This window comes from Styela clava, chromosome 6 (assembly GCF_964204865.1).
Source record: "Styela clava chromosome 6, kaStyClav1.hap1.2, whole genome shotgun sequence".
NCBI classification, from domain to species: domain Eukaryota; kingdom Metazoa; phylum Chordata; class Ascidiacea; order Stolidobranchia; family Styelidae; genus Styela; species Styela clava.
Window position 1 is genome coordinate 2,107,402 of NC_135255.1, and position 17,034 is coordinate 2,124,435.

Consider the following 17,034-nt stretch of genomic DNA (forward strand, 5'->3'; position numbering starts at 1 on the left):
TTTATCTCACAACTCTCAAGAGTCCTATATTCTGTGACAATAACAAGATGCATTTATTTAAGAAACGTTTAAAAATCAATCAAAAATTTTGAAAATGAAAAACAACACAAACCAAGGCATTGAAAATATGCGATGTGTTTTATAGAAACATTATTCCAGTTCCAACTTATGGAAACACAATTATCAGAACTAATAATTCCACACAAAAGAACTTGAATGAACTGGTAACATTTTACCAATAGTAAAGATCAGATAAATGAATTTTTCATCACAATCCTCAAACTCCCGATTGGCAACGATCAATTACGAACTCAATCCATATCTGGGGATAGTCATTACTAGGTTAGCTTAACTAACCTCACACTCGACACTTTATACTACATGACAAATAAGCTTCATAGCAATTCAACTACAAATTAATCTTTGTATAAGAATTTTGTTAATCGAAACTTGGTGAGATTTTATGCGATTTTTCGGAACTTACGTAGTAAGTGATAATGGCAGGGTGAATGCGGATAATGAGAATGCAGATTATCCAAACAAAAAGCAAATTTGACAGGTTAGACGTGACATGGGCAAACTACAGCCCGTTGGGTAATTCAATCTGGCCTGCTTGATGCCGCCACAACGTTAACTATAACCAAATTTTGAAGTTTTAGCTAAAAAATACCTCTATTTGTTGAGATTGTGATTAAATTTAGTTTTGGCAAGAGGCCTATTGTTTTTGCTTTTGTAACATTGTGAATATTGTTCATAAAATGTAACTTTTTATGTCACGTTGACATGGACCGCAAGTCTAGGTGGGTCAAAAACTACCCACCACTGTTATAGACCCTGACTCAGGAATTCAACATTACGAGAATTACAAAGTATAAAATGATACAATATTATTCTATGCGTTAATTTCTGAATTACCCACATGAAAATTGATTAAAGATTAGACAGTTAATTATGAAAATCCAACAATAGGAGAAATAAACACAATAAAATCTGACAAGAAAAACAATTGCATCATGGCAATAAACAAGCAATATCCACCTTGATATATCAACAGTGCAGTTCAATAATACAGCAGGCAGCATCAAATCTTTATTTTTAAATCCAATACTACTCTATATCAGAAAAAATTTAGAATATTTCGTTCATATTATTTTGCAGTAATGACAATAACGCATCAAAGCATTGTGCATATACTCAACTTAGTCATCAATTATTCTAATGTACTTCAATTATTCGTCTGTTAAAAAAAAAGGCAGTGCTTATAAACACGATAATAAATTGAAAATATTCTGGAAAATAGATTGCATTAGCTTAAAATCATCATCGCATCGGGGGCTCTCCTTAAATAGGAGGCATTGATAAGAAATATTTAGATCAAACTATGTATCGAAATTGATACAAAACAAACAATGATATGTGATCACCGATGAAAAAAAAAACTTCCGAACATACTCATGTAACCTTTCATGAAATACATAAAGTCAACTTATTTGTAGAATATGATATATTGTAATTCACCATATGGGTATCAACACATCCAGTTTAAAATCTGACAAAAAAATGAAACAAAAAATATAAACACCCATCACTTCATATTGATAGAAGTGACCCAACCACAGAGCTAAAGCGAATCTGGGCTTTAGGAAGAAATAAATGTAAGTATTTCAAGACTGGGTTTGTGCAATATTTTACCTTTATTTTATTCAATACTCAGATTATAACGTTATTATATATGGGCTTTGGCTGGATGGAATCTTTTTTCATTATTGGGAATCAGACAACACCATGTTGCAATGAGGAACATTCTGTATTTGCAATTTGCGACTGAGAAAAACCACTGGGGCTGCATTTAATTAGTACAAAATGAGATTTATTTCACTGCATTATTAAACACTTCAACTGAAACCCTAATCTCCGTTTAATTTTATTTGTTGAACAATACAAAATTACATTTGTATTTCATCAGAGCATTTTATGGTATGTTGAGAAACAGGTTGCAGAATGAAATCATTCTCTCCAGTAGATTGTAAACTATCTTCTGTTATGTCAAAAAGGTCACTAATAGGTTCGCTGTCATCAAGTCCAAATAAGTAAGAAGACTCATCCAAGGCAGGTGATAGTGGAATAAGAAAGGACGTTGCTGAAGAATCTACAATGCCTGAATCATCACCAACAATGCAATTGTATTGATCTTCAGTTTGTTGGAGAAGAGATTGTCCTTCTTCGATCGTGTGAGAAATATTTTGATGAGCCACTAGTGCTGATTGATAGCGATCTGAAGGTGCCGATTTTCCTGTGAAATTTCATAACATTAATTTAGGGTAAAGACAAAATTAATGAAATGCCCGGGACAAAATTGATATAAATATAAACATTTATTGTTTTAGGTTTGTATATTAATTAATCTAACAATAGCAAAACCATGCAAACTAACATATCAAGCAAAGAAAGCAAAATTTGATTATCCGAACCTACAGTCTTTTGAGTACTAGATGGGTATGATCAAAGTTACTGTATACAGAACAATGAGTTTTTGCGGCAAAGACCAGTGAAAAACTCCCGAAAAGACACAAACGAGTTCAATGACTTACTATGCAAAACATGAATTTTTAGAAAAACTATTAAATGAAAATTTATGGAAAATAGCAACCGTGATATTCAATACTATGCTCTTATATTAGATTCATTATATGATCCAAATGAGGCAGACATCTTATTAAGAACAATCCAGACTTCTTTTTTGCAATTCTTGATAACATGATAGCATAGAATATAAAGAATAATAACTTGAACAAACACCACCACAAAAACCTCCACCAATTCGGCACATAAGGAATTCAATAAGAAAAGAATGTGAAAAGTGTTTTAAAATCAAGCTAGATTCACAGTAATACAAGTGGCTCACACTAAGCTCAGTGAATTGAAATTAGCAATGTATATTATTATGGTCATTCTATGCATGTCCAATGTCCTAGTTGGTGCAGTGATTTAGACATCTCCCACATTGTTTCATTTTATCTTAATTTAAGATAAACCAACAAACACCTCAACTAACAACAAATTCATCTAAGTTAGAGGAGATTTTTATTGAACAGTAGCACTATCTATACATCTGGACAGAGTCCCAATTATTTTTTCCAATTCACTGAAACAGGGGATGAAATTTTCAATTCTCCAAGTCAAAATTTCTGACCAGAACTCAAAAAGCATTTTTAGCAGGCAGCAGATCAGAGAGCCAAATTACAAATACATATATAAATTCTGGTGAAGGCGGTTTCACCCCCAATAACAAATTGCTTTTTGCCAAAAAAGGTCATGTGATTCAGTCATACCACAACCAACAAACTTGCCTTATCAGCATCAACAACAGATTATCCTGCAAATTGACCAAAACGAGATTCACATTTTTAGAAATACTGTATACCAGAATTCTAATATCAAATATCAGAATAAGTAACGACCATTTAATAATTGAACAGATAAAAAATTCTGAAAGAAATTCTGAAATTTGTCTGCAACTTTATATATCTTAAATGCTTGGCTATTCTGTAAAAATAATTATATTATTACTACTTGAAATTAAAAATAGTTTTGCCACAAAAAAGAATTCTGCAGTATAACTGTTCTAAGTTTTGCAACCTAAATTCCTAACATCTCTTAAAATTAACAATTTTAGGAATTCCACTGAAGTGTGAGAATTCCACAAAAATGGAACATACATGATAACCCAAAAAAAAGTCAGGATAATGCAAATGAAATGCTTCATATTAGAATTACCTTTTGGTGCATTAACAATTCCAGATCCCAATGCGTTGGTTTCATCATCGACGGCATTTCTTATTTTACTGTCTGGTGATTTCGAATCCATCGGGTCAGGACATAGGAAAACATCTATTTCTCCTTTCGTACTCTTCAATAACATTTGGATTTTCTGAAAAAAAAAATAAATACATCAATAATCACATGAAATTCCAGGCATGCAAGTAAGTGTCATTAACTCACCAAGTGCATTGAGGGATAAGCTGCTACTATATGTTGGATAAGTTTATTAATAGATTTATTGCCGTGAGTCAATTCACAATCAAAATTTTTTTATTGAAATTGATTGAACTTCATCGATGCCAAAGATTTCAGTCAAAATTTAGCTACTTACAGCGAGGGAATTGTGAGAAAAATTCTTTTAATAACTTACATTATTGACAATTTTTTTTTATTCAAAACAAAAGTGTTAAAAATATCAAGTCTTATGAGTAAATTTGAGGTCATTGACAGCTAATGATATAATTAGTCAGACCGAACTAAACATGATTTATACAGCAAAACTGAACAAATAAAATATCATAATACTGTGGAGTATTGTTATATGCTAGGCTGTGTATTAATAACCAATAAACAAAGATAATGGAATTCAGTAGTGCTGATTATTTTATGCCATATTATAGTGTTGTATGTTGACATATACAAGATAAGTTAGGACCCGAGTCGTTCAAAGTAAGCACTTACTTCTCCTGGATCAGGTACTTCAAGTTTAGTATCTTGTGGTGCCTTTATACAGATGACAATTTGATCTTTGAAACTGGATATACCTCGAATATCCTGATATGTCACATATGAATATGTGATTCCAGAAATCGAAGGTTAAAGAAAAGTAGGTTGAATTCATTACAATTATCTACTAACCCATTAATTAATAAAAGTTATTGAATGTTGGAAAAAGGTTGGCCATACATAGAATACCAATTTTCATTTTGTTTCGTGGGTTCGAAGGCCTATGGTTGTAGATTATAAAGTTGCATCCAGCTAAGTTAACATCACAGTCACTGACTTCAAACCACATTTCAGCCACGTGACCCACGGTGTAATAAATTGGGTCAGTGATGCAAAATAGGAAAGATCTCGGAAAATAGTAGCCCCCAACATATCAGTGGGTGCTTTTTCAGCGCCTGGGTTCGGAGAGAAGGCATGGAAACGTAAGAAAAAGTTGCTATCAAAATCAATCTTATTTGTTGCATCACATTATTCTCTGAATGGTGGGAGTGTTACACCATGCTTTTGTTAATATTATTCCAGACTCCAGATATTTAACCAGTGCCACTACAAACAGATTTCTATTGTGATATTGCTGTTATCAGCTCCTTAAATAAACAGATAAAAAACATTAGACATAGTATAAAAGCAATACTGAAAAGGATATTGTGAATTTGATTCTGATAAATGTTCAAGTTCAACTTGACGATGTCCGATCAATTCTGTTAATCTATCTTCCATAGCTCGTAATGCTTGAACTTCTTCTTTGTGATCATGAATGATTTTATTTGTAGCTGCGTTTGCTGGTGAATCTTTTGGTATTCTGAAAGCAATATTTCATTTAATGGAAATTTCTCCAAACTGTACATTTGTAATCTACCTGTAATATTTATTGCAGAGGTTCAACAATGCCTAAAAATTATTTCTACAATATATACATCCTGACTGATATTTGGAAAGATATTAACACCATTAGTCCATTACCAATGTTACTTCAAATTAAAACAGCCAGCGCATAGTAATCTGAAGTTACCTACTATGATGGTACAAATTTTAAAAAAGTTCAAGTTTGAACATGGTCATTTATTTACATTTAGACATCTTACAACAAACTGATCGTAGGTCAACGGACTAAAAAGGGTCAGTTCGTCATTCTTTAGTGTTTGTTTTTTATTAATGTTACCCATGGATTGCTCAATATACATGTTTGATCTGGTATCAACATAAAAAAAGTTAAAGTTCACGCGACCTTGCTTTAAAATAAATATCACATGAAACCAAAGATATCGAATGACAGTCAGAATAATAACTACAAGTTAAGGTTAAAGTCCGACAGATATGTGATACATTGAACGTGCAGTGCACATCTACATGATAAAAATAGGATACAAAAAGGAAAAGGTACATCCTTGATAAGAGCATATAAGTTCCTTGTAATTAATCAAGTAGGTCATTTCCTTATTAGTGAAAATTGAATCAAATATAATCCTCCCAAGTTATTTAAACAACTCAATCTATATAAGAGTTACTCTTAAACCCTTTTAAGCACAAATTATGTTATAAAATAATAAAAAGGATGTATATATATAACAAGATACATTGAAACTTAACTCAAGGGATATCAATAATAAGATGCTCTTAATAGATTTATGTGATCTTGCAAATAGGCTTGAAATCAAGTTTTCACCAATATAGAAAGAAATGTAAAAATCATTGTTTTGTAGGTGAGCAAGTAGATTGAATAAAAACACACCAATTGTCTTCACAACTAGTCATTTTTTATAAAACAAAATTGGTTTTATAGAACAATACTTACAACCATTGTACATTGTTCTTTGATTTTTTCTCTATTAATTTGATTCCTTCTAGCACATTTGTAATGTCATAAATTCTTCTTTTTTGCACAGATAATCTATCTGCTGCATAGTTCAAATCCAGTATTCCATCTTCACATTCATGCATAAGTTCAATAAATCTGAAAAAATAGTATTTACTATTAGAAAATTTAGTATTTACTGAAATTAAAATCTTGGCAAAACAAGACATGATTGAATATTTTATTAAATCCAAGTATAAAATTGTTTTTTTTGTGTTGCTTATTTTCACAAAACTTCAAATTTTACATATTGAATCAAATATAATTTTGATACCAGTGGTTTTAATAAGTTTTTACTTGGATACTTCATGAATTTGAAAGGTAATTTCACATTTCATGAGACATAAAAGTCAACATTTGTAGACAGTTTCCACATGAATGCATAGCTTTTTTCTCATGAAAAAAGTGTGAAATTACCTTTCAGATTTAAGAAGTATCCAAACACAAATATTTATGTTGTGAGATCATGTAACGAACTATGATTCTTGCACTGCAATATCTACATGACCTTCCGCCACGCAGATGTTCAAATGAATTAAAATGATTAGTTATTTGCAACAATAAAGAAGAATCCTATTCCACATATAAGAGTGTACAAGCTAGTAAATACCTTTTTGTTAATAATCCCAAGGATGTATCATATCTGGTTTTATCTGTTGGAGATTTTCCAAATGAAACTGTTCTTGGACGTTTTCTTGAATTTGGAGTCGTAAGATGATTACTTCTATGGCATTGTTTCAATGGTGTTTTGAATGGATCTTCCTCTTGCAAGGATCGCTTCCCCTAATATATTATTAAGACCATGTTGACATCAATCAACACTTTTTATTAATGAGAATTAGTATGTTTTATATTTGGTTGTACTATATCATTTATAGCAATAATGATAATGCAGAAGGAAGTTCCGATTACTAGGGCTGGAAATGGTTAACCGGTTAACCGATTTCAGATGGTTAACGGTTACGATTTATTTTAACCGTTAACTGACATCTCAGGTACAAATCATCTTTATACCGTACAATTTCTTCAAATATGATTACGTCAACACAAATATATCTCTTGTGGCGTTCAATTCAAAAGAATATTACTAACTGGGTGGGTAAGGACTCAATAAATGTTAAAAATAATGGGAGATTGAAAGTACCAAGATTGCTGATTATGGAAATTTGACAATGATGAATCCAGAATCAGTTTTCGGTCGATTTCGAACATCGAACACTGAAAATTTGTCACATAAATGACGTTAAACAACGGAATCGGGGTTTCTAAAATACTTCCACATGCCTGAACCACGCTGCCTATCTCTTGCAGCAGAGCAATCATGAAACTATCTCGATTCGGAAATAATTTTGAGCAATACCGGGATAAGAACACGCGAAATGGCTTTATAGAATTGTGACGTAACAAGCTGAAGTTATTATAAATTATTACGTAAAACGTCATGCTGAACTGGTTAATTTTAGCCGGTTAACCGTTAAAGCGTTTTCCCTGAAATTCCCAGCCTTACCGATTACACTGCATGTAAGCAAGTATTCATCTCGCTTACACCTCAAAGCCTTTATAAATAAAATACTTGAATAAAGAGCATCATACCGCCGCAGATTGTGGGGTTCCATAACAAGCTGTGTTATGCGATTGTTCTTCGATTGTGAAAACATCGGTTGAATATTGACCACTTTCAAGCTGTAGTTTCCTCTTCGCCTATGGAAAAAATATTGAATATAATAGTATTTCAAATTATGGAAGATGAAATACGCTATATTATGACACATGTCAGCGTGTGAGATGATTAAGCATGACAAGTAGCATGCCACATATCCTCATGTATATGACCATATTGCCCATCGTAGGGCGAGACATTGGTCCAGCTTTCTTCATAATTACCTCGATGAGAAGTTGGACCTCAAGAAAAATAATTATAAATATATAATAAGCTAGTTATTATAAAATATATTGTAAACCTGCAATCCACAATTCTTATTTGCCACAATATTTTCTGTGTCCGGGGTCATCCCGAGAATTTCAGACAATTCCATATTTTTTCCTGGGAATGTTCCTGCCAAAGGACTCCATGCTCCAAACGATTCCAAATTTATAGACGAAAAATCCCTGATGACAAAAAAGATAATGCTATAGCGGTTGGCATCGTAAAATTAGAGATAACAATATACAGATATAGGAGCAATGTGATTGCAACCGTCAAATTACACAGTAGGTAAGTTGCGACCAAACCACAAAGTGCAGAAATCTAAGACAATTATGAATCACTAAACACTATTCAATACCGGTACAATTACAGAATTAAAATGGGTGAAAGTGAATTGACTGATTTAAACCAACTGGTTTGAAGTAGAATAAAATAATTTCTCGATGCAGGTTAGAGATTCCAGAATTCGGTAAGTAATGAACCATGCAAGGCATCAAGACGAAATTTCCAAGTCATGACTGCTAGGGGTGAATTCCGGAATTGGGTGGTCATCACCGGTTTTTGAAAAAATGCAAAGCAAATCACAATCATATTACTGTATTAGAAATGTAATTTTGCAAACCTTTCAGGTTGAAGTGAAGCAAGATTGTTTATCAAATTTTTTCTTGCAGTCGCTGCTGAGAAAACCCTGGGTTCAGAGGATTGCATTTTTATGTGATAACAAGGCTCCAGAATAGTTAAATTCTACAAATATAGAAGTCTGAAAGTGGTAAGGTAAATAGTATAATAAAATGAATCCATCAGTCAGTCAAAGATCTGAAGTTATCATCAAACCACATTTCACCATTATCATTACTGCATTACAACATTAAGCTGTCAAATTATGAATCTTCTCCTATCAGTCCTATTTCAGTATTTTTTTTAACGGATTTTGATTGGAAAACTAAGACAGTCCTGCCATACAACAGTAATAAAAGTAAGAATTTGGGCCCGGCGGTGTGCCGCATCGTGCTAAGCGTTAGGGATACCACCCAGGATACGCTCGCACCTCAGATATGTTATGGCTTACGGTACTCCACCATCACGTCTATGCATCTGAAAACAAATAACTGGCTAACAAATCCAATACACAAATTGAACTGATAACCGGACGAGAGGTCGAGGTTCGTCACATGATTAGGCCATGTTATCCGCATTCCTATCCTCCCCCCCAGGAACATTTGTTTTCACTGCTTCTGTGCTTTGAGCATTTAGGCCACCGAAAAATACAGTGCTGCAGTACAGCAGTAACACCATGAATACCGGTCAGCCTGCAGGTTTGCGCATTCCAGCTTTCTCTACCATATCTGCATATATGCAATTAAAGTCTTCGTCACCGCTTAGCAGTACCGGTACCCGATCTGCCTATTGAACTTTTTTGCACAATGCAGCCATGGCGGAGTTTAAAATATTACTTTTATCTTATCTCCGAAAGTGCATTTTATGCAACTTACAAACCGCATGTACCATAACGCGACAACTAGATATCTTCTAATCTTCCCGCTTTCCTTCTTTGTACGCCCCGTAGAGAGAAAACGAATGGCATGTGCGATACAACATTCTACTGATCTATCTTACTACTGTATCGGCCGCAGGCGGTGGACATCGAATCCTCACTACTGCACTAATTCGAGTTCGAATGTCCAATACGAACCACGAAAAAGACAAGCATGCGCCAAACCGTAAATAAAAGATATGATACTGTCCAAATATGCGCCCCTGACGCTCCCGGCGAGCTGAGCAGTCATTCTCAACCTTAAAATTCCGTATTTTACTTCTCCGAACTAAACTGGAGAATGAAACACGTCGTATGATTAAATATATACGTCCGCGTATGGCAGTATACCAAATGAAGATAATTTGTACTTAAAATCAGCTGATGCGTAAAGCCGACTTCCGCCAAAGCGCGCGAAAGAAACATCAAATTTCCCGCGGCACAGTTTCTTTCTATAATATCGGGCATATACGCCACGCAAAGAGGGCGTTTCGGAGGAGGAACCGTTGCAACATCGATGTATCCTATCAACCAGACGAGCGAAATGCTCGCGCGGGCGGGACACAGAAATATTACCGTTGACAATAAGTTGGGTTTTGGCCCGAGTAAACCCACTATTGTAGCATTCTCTTATTAGAAGCAGACTATATTCATATTTCTTTAGAGATCCAGCACGCCCTGAATATACAGTGTTATTTGTTTCGACGTGCTTCTCTTCGTAAACATATAAACCGATTGTAGCCTATAGTTGGAAAATTTAATTGGTCACACGGTGTAAAAGTGACATGAAATTAAAATAGGTCTCAGTACAAAATCGATTGGCATTGATGCGTGTGCGTTCACGAAATTCGGCTAACCATAAGGGTAGCCTACAATACTAATTGAAATAAAAATTCATGTATATATGTTCAGGTTCACCATTTGACAATACGATTTACAATGAAAATAACTGTGTTAATTTTGCAATGAAATTGAACTACAGCATCACCATTTTACGTCAACGAGTGTTTTTTATACCATATTTTTGTAGGAAAAGCACTGTTGTGACACACATACCATAGCCATGCATTCCATCCTATCAAAGTGTATTTATTAAAGTGCATTTATAAATTGGGACCCACCGAGTGTTTATGTTACACAAATTTGACGCCCGATCGATACCCGTTCGTGTCTTTGTCTTTTTTATTTTGAATATATGTTTGTGTGTTGAATGTGGGTAAACTGGCGCATGTATATTTACATGTATTAAACCTTTATAAAGGTTTTGCCAGTTTCCCAGATTTTCTCAATCTTCTGTTTGTTCATTGTTTGTGTTTTGTGTATGATTTTTTTTTTGCATGAAAATCAGAATATACTTATACTTATATCTTGCCATAGGAGATGTGGGTCGAAATAAAAATGAATCCATGAGAAAATACCTTTGTTTTATGTGTTTAAAAACGAAACTTCATTAGCACAACATTATGATTATACGGAGATCCCCCATCTCCACTATTGTACAAATTAGTACGAACCCTCGATATCGATACATGTAGGGTTTCGTTTTTCATCAATTAAAAAAAAAATCGTGTTTTAAAACAAGGGCTTGTTTTAAATCAAATTTTTTCTGTATTTTTTATTGAAATACCCCTTGCATCGCCGCGAAACTACGCCAAAACGTTGCATTCTGGCAGCTGCGCACGCACGTAATGGCTTATCGGTTGCGTCTTACTGCGCCAACCACTGAACTACAGCTTGAGAAGGTGTGCAGCAGCCTCTATCGATATTTGTGGAGTTTTGAAAGATTTATTGCAAATAAGAAGCGCTTTGCAAGTTTTTTACATCCATGTTTCTTCAACCTATTTAATACAAAAAAAATCAAATAGTAGGCCTACAGCCATTTTGAACAAAACAGGCAAAAAAACATTTCTTTTTGAAAAAATCCCTAGATACATGGAAAATTGTACAATAATAGCCTAATTTATAACATAAAACTATCCGCTGCATGCTATTTTCAGAATCAGTACGTTCATACCTCACTACTATACAAAACATTCAAGATTGGGTCAAAATATTAGTAGCCTGATCTACAACAAACGCAGATATTTGCATAGAGCCCATTGATCCCACCTAATTAATATTCATGTTCTGTCCCAAACAAATCGATTTATTATCAACCAGCATATCCAGCTTTCAAGCAATTCGCGTTTAAAGCTAATACTATCATTTCTTTTTAGGCACCTTGCATGGTATAATTGAGCAGGATTTTGCTGAATAAATTCACAAACCAAAATCGAAATTCGTAGACGTTACATTTTAGCAGGTGACGGTTAGAAAGTGCGCGAATTCCTTTTAGCATTTAATTTTATTGCAACTGCAACGCAATATATTAGCTGAAAACTGCTAAATCATCATTTTTTCATTGTGTGTACCCATGCGACTCAATATCGCGATATTAAAATAAGAGTGAACTACTTCACAATTTTAATACACCAAAGAAAGGATTTCAAACATTATTCACAATTGGGTGAATAATTTAGCCCAAAAAATTAATATATTTCCGTTATGTGGACTTACATGCCAATATGCTCTTTATTTCATTGTTTTTAATGTGTCGTTCGTTGAGCAATCGGACAATTTTGTGCTAATTCGACAACCTCAAGTAACTTTTTTCAATCATCAATATGGTCAACCTTGAAAAAACAAATTCTCGGTTTTCGCTAAATCAGAAAGTTTCGCTCGATGTTTCGCACAAAAGTTATGATACAAAAAGTGTTCAGCGGATCAAAAACTGTTGAAACTCACTGTTTTAGAGTATTAGTGCCCTTGTCCGTAAGTCGACGTAAATCATGCCGTATAATACTATATAGAAGGGGTGGGAAACTGAAATCCGTTGAAAAAGAACGACGTATTTGCCTTTCATAAATCTCTGACAGAAAATATATATATAGGATTTGGACTCATCTAAGAAGTGGCCTAATCGCGGTGACTGTTTCAGAAGCTGTTGCACGGAAACTTGAACATGATTTTTTGCATACAGATCCCAGCCTACCGTGTCAGAGCGTTCGCAGTAAAATGAATTCTATGATATATATGCAACTTCGACTCCGCCAGGACTTGGAAAGGAGCTGTCGATTTTATTTTTCAGCATCGTAAGATGGTGGCCGATTGCGCAAGAAATTTGTCGATTCAAATAATTTTTTTGACACAGAATTATGTTACAATATTAAACATGGAAATGGTGCCAGAGCGAATATTTCTCTTCCACACACGCACTGAACCCACACACTTTTCTCAAGTCCTTTTTAGAGACATTTTTTTAGCATATATAATGCTGATAATCATATAAAATATGATAAATCAAAAAGGTAACCAAGGATCAAAATGAAAAAAATTATACCTCAAGGAAATGACGAAGTTTTCACATTTGTTGTAATGTTGGAAAAATCCCAGTAACCCTCCCTCTTGGGAGCCGTAATCGGTTGACAAGACAACTGGTGCTCTGTAGATTTTTTATCTTCAAAATGACGAAGAGAAGGTAATGTTGTTAAATAAGCGGGGCAGACGGTATTTGATTTCTAGCCTCTGTACCTACATTTTTCGTATCAATCAATCAGCTGTTTTGTCCTGCGTGCTGTGATTGGACAAAGTAAGTCATGTGAATCGCTACTGTAGACTTGGTTGGATACTGCGGCTGTTTTTCGAGCTTCTACTGGGGTGAAAATTCGACTCCACGGGGAGTTCTTAAACTCAGGTCTTCATATTAATATTATTAACATCAGGCGATAACAATAATTTAAAGTAGAGTTGAAGTTATGGAGATATTATTCTCATACTTCATCTGATGTAACCAATGAAAAGTCGAAATGTATTCATGGGGGTACATGTAGCACAGTTTGGGGCCCTTAAATACTTTTGGTAAAAATGATATTTTTGAACATGTAAACCAGATTGTAATCCCCAACTCTCGAAAACACTCACGAAATAAACCTAATTTTTTTTGCGATAGTAAAGTATAGATAGAAATCTTTTGAAGTCAAGAGTCGGGGAAGCACCCACTAAACTACTACTTGGGGGCCAAGTTATGATTAATTTTGCATGGTTCTTTTTTAATAGTTCTCATGCCTACAAACATTTATAGAAGTTTAAGATGATACTTGTAAACGAAAAAGATGAGCAAATTTGTATTGAGGCCTGACCAACTCGATTTACCCCATTTAACAGTGGGTCACCATCGAAGATGCTCCAATAGAAATTTTTTTGGTGCCCTCTTTCCCCAGGTGCCCTAAACTCGAGCTTTTATTGTTTGATGGTCAACCCAGCCTTGTCTGGAGGAAAGTCTTAATTCTAATCTGGCTAAATATTCACAAAATCACGTTATAATTTACGCCATGGGTCATACATTTAGGCACGTGTTACCTAAAGTAGTTCAAAAGTCCTTTTTTGCATTTGACTAGAAAATACTATGTACGACTTGCGTTGACTAAGTGACATTGTTGTAAAATGGTCGAAGCGTGTTTTCTGCGTTTAATTGCAACGTTTCGTAATTTCATGATGGCTCGTAAACTTCGACTCGAGTCCGCGACTCGGATTCGCCTAATCCGATTAACACCAGACTCGTTTCATCCCTATTATTTCCACTAATGGACGAACGTATGTGTATTAAATTGAGTGATGTGATATTTTATGATTGAAATGTATATATATTTATTGTTGATGCTACTTGCAATAACGCCGTGACCCGAAACGTAACCACGTTTTCAATCAGCATGTTGTGGTTAGGCAAGTAATATTGAATTGCATAACCTGAAATATAAATAACAGTCATAAACTCATTGTGTGTCTCAAACATACAATCTTACATTCGGAACTATACAAAAAATGTTCAAATTGGGTCTCAGTTGTAATTCACATTATCTGATACGTTAGGAATATATATAAATTAAAATTGCAATTCAAATATATATAATAACTAGGAAAATCGTCAGAATGGATATGAAAAACTGGTTAAGATAATTGGAAATATGTAACTACAGGTATTACATATAGCAGAATCGAGTACCGGAAATCGTTTCAGTCGTGACACAAGGACAATATATATATATGTGTAAAGCCCAAACTACACAATGCCAACCAAAGATTATAAAAATTGCTGTGAAGATGCAACAAAAAGTTTTTGTTGATGCAGAAAGTATTTAAAATATCTACGGAACCCGTGTTTCTTTTCCATCATATAATTTTTTTTGACCCTTCCTTTCAAAAAGGTTCGCCATCCCTGACATACAGCATACCGTCACGCTAATAACAAAAGTGCGTGAGTCTATTTTATCGATTTTGAGAAGAAAATAAAAAAATTCCTGAAAATATTGGTATGCCACTAAGAGTAAGTAATTTCCCTTGGTTCAATTTTTCAATTGTAGCCTGATTGCAATTTAATTGTATCACGCCGGTACGTGCCGTCCTAATGGAGCACTGCGACTTGCGCGAAAATGTGCATATGGCTTGATGACATACCGCAATTTTGAAACTTGATTATATCGTTCAGTTCTGAATATCAGACATTCGAAAAAATACGTATGTAGTTTGCAATATCTACGATGTCTAATGCCAAAACAGGTTATCTGTAAAAAAAAATAATAATTTTATCATTGTAAAATATATATTTTATCTGTATGACGCGATATGCACACGCACGGAAAATAAGACTTTCATTAAATATTAAATACAAAGAATAAAATAGCCATGCACCCTAAAAAACGGCAAACCAATATGAATTGGACTCAGAGAGTGGATATCGCCGGTGTCCACTCCACCCACTATGCTATAGTAAAGATAGAATCTAAAAAGCAAAAACTCGGAAAATGTTTCGCCGATGTTTATTTCGTCTTTGTGATGCCACAACAGTCTTACGGTAAACAATAATAACATTACAACTAGAGAGACCAATGGATCTGCTAATTTGCTTCATAATATGTACACTAGTATCATTACTTATCGATCTTGATAGGTAAGTATGTTGATAGGTATTTGTCTGTCTGTCTGTTAGATGCACGCGATATCTCACGAAAGCGATGTTGAATCTGCTCCAAATTTTGCATGGGCATTCATCATATCACCTCGAAGCCTATTGATTTTGGATGAATTATGTCGTATAATTAGCGAGTTATTAATTAATTAGTGATGGGACACGCGGTGTCACTATAGAGTCATGAATCAAAACCGCAGTTTCGATCAATAAGTCTTCGGTCTCCGACCGATATTTTCGTTCATACTTTATAGAAACACGAATCCAACAGTCCCTGATTGTAAAGCACTTACCTATTTTATGTAATATTTAGTTGGAACATTGCACCCTAAGCATGTTCCAAAATTGAAACTTGGGGTTGATAAGCTTCTCACGTCTGCGTCAAAGTTGAATCCGATTTATATTCATATCAAGCTGGCTGACGTTTTTGACAGCTACTTCGCTCAATTTTGTGTAGTCCATGAGTACAATACTCGCTTAGTAGGTGATATGGCTTGCTTTCCCAACATTACAATTTTCAGTTTAGCCGCCAAGTTTATAAAAATCGCTAGGCCGGGTATTTGTAACAGAATTCTCGATGACATCGCAGATTCCTGCTATAGCAGTTTTAAGATATAAAGCATCTTATTACTATATCTATTACTACTCGCATCAAACGCAAACTTGCCCTTTTCCTGGGTGTAATGTTCTGCATTTCTGGGTTTTATTTCTGAAAAGCATATTGGCAGAATTACATTACGCTATTATTACGCCTCTTATTCTGCCACCTAAATCGCATTGATCAAGATTTCATACTACAAGCTGAATAATATGCTTAACGTGAAGTAGAACGCTACTAGTAGATGATATTCCCAAAAATCAATGCTTGGTTTTATACCATTTTTAAAGCATATTATATAAAAAAGATTGCGCGGGGTGATTTTGTTGTTTTGACATTCTCGAGTTGTAATGTTAAAATAATCATGCGTTTTAATCCAACATACAGCAAATACTGTAGACACTTATCCTAGAAAATAGGAGTGTTAAATGTAGACTAAATTAAAACTGAATACTGACACACTCTGTATGTGCTGTGCTACATCTTAGTTCATCCCCGTTGCGAAGATGTCAACAGATACAAGTGTTGTGTTGTTTACATATTCTACCACCCAATCTCAGCTGCGATA

The 17,034-nt window shown here is 34.4% G+C and overlaps 1 protein-coding gene across 2 annotated transcripts; it reads right to left on the bottom strand.

The window, feature by feature from the left end:
* Positions 1 to 29: 29 nt before the first annotated feature.
* LOC120330845 (transcription factor E2F2-like) lies at positions 30 to 9,111 on the bottom strand. 2 transcript variants are annotated; one of them, XM_078113637.1, is made up of 10 exons: positions 8,953 to 9,111; positions 8,365 to 8,512; positions 7,997 to 8,104; positions 7,014 to 7,186; positions 6,344 to 6,502; positions 5,191 to 5,350; positions 4,504 to 4,614; positions 3,778 to 3,931; positions 3,351 to 3,376; positions 2,238 to 2,293 (listed from the first exon to the last, which is right to left on the bottom strand). In XM_078113637.1, the coding sequence occupies exons 1-9, from the start codon at positions 9,036 to 9,038 to the stop codon at positions 3,372 to 3,374; spliced, it is 1,104 nt and encodes a 367-aa protein (XP_077969763.1). In that variant the 5' UTR covers positions 9,039 to 9,111; the 3' UTR covers positions 2,238 to 2,293; positions 3,351 to 3,371. The 2 variants fall into 2 exon arrangements, with proteins under 2 accessions (XP_077969762.1, XP_077969763.1); XM_078113636.1 differs by lacking the exon at positions 3,351 to 3,376 and having other exon boundaries at positions 30 to 2,293.
* Positions 9,112 to 17,034: the final 7,923 nt, after the last annotated feature.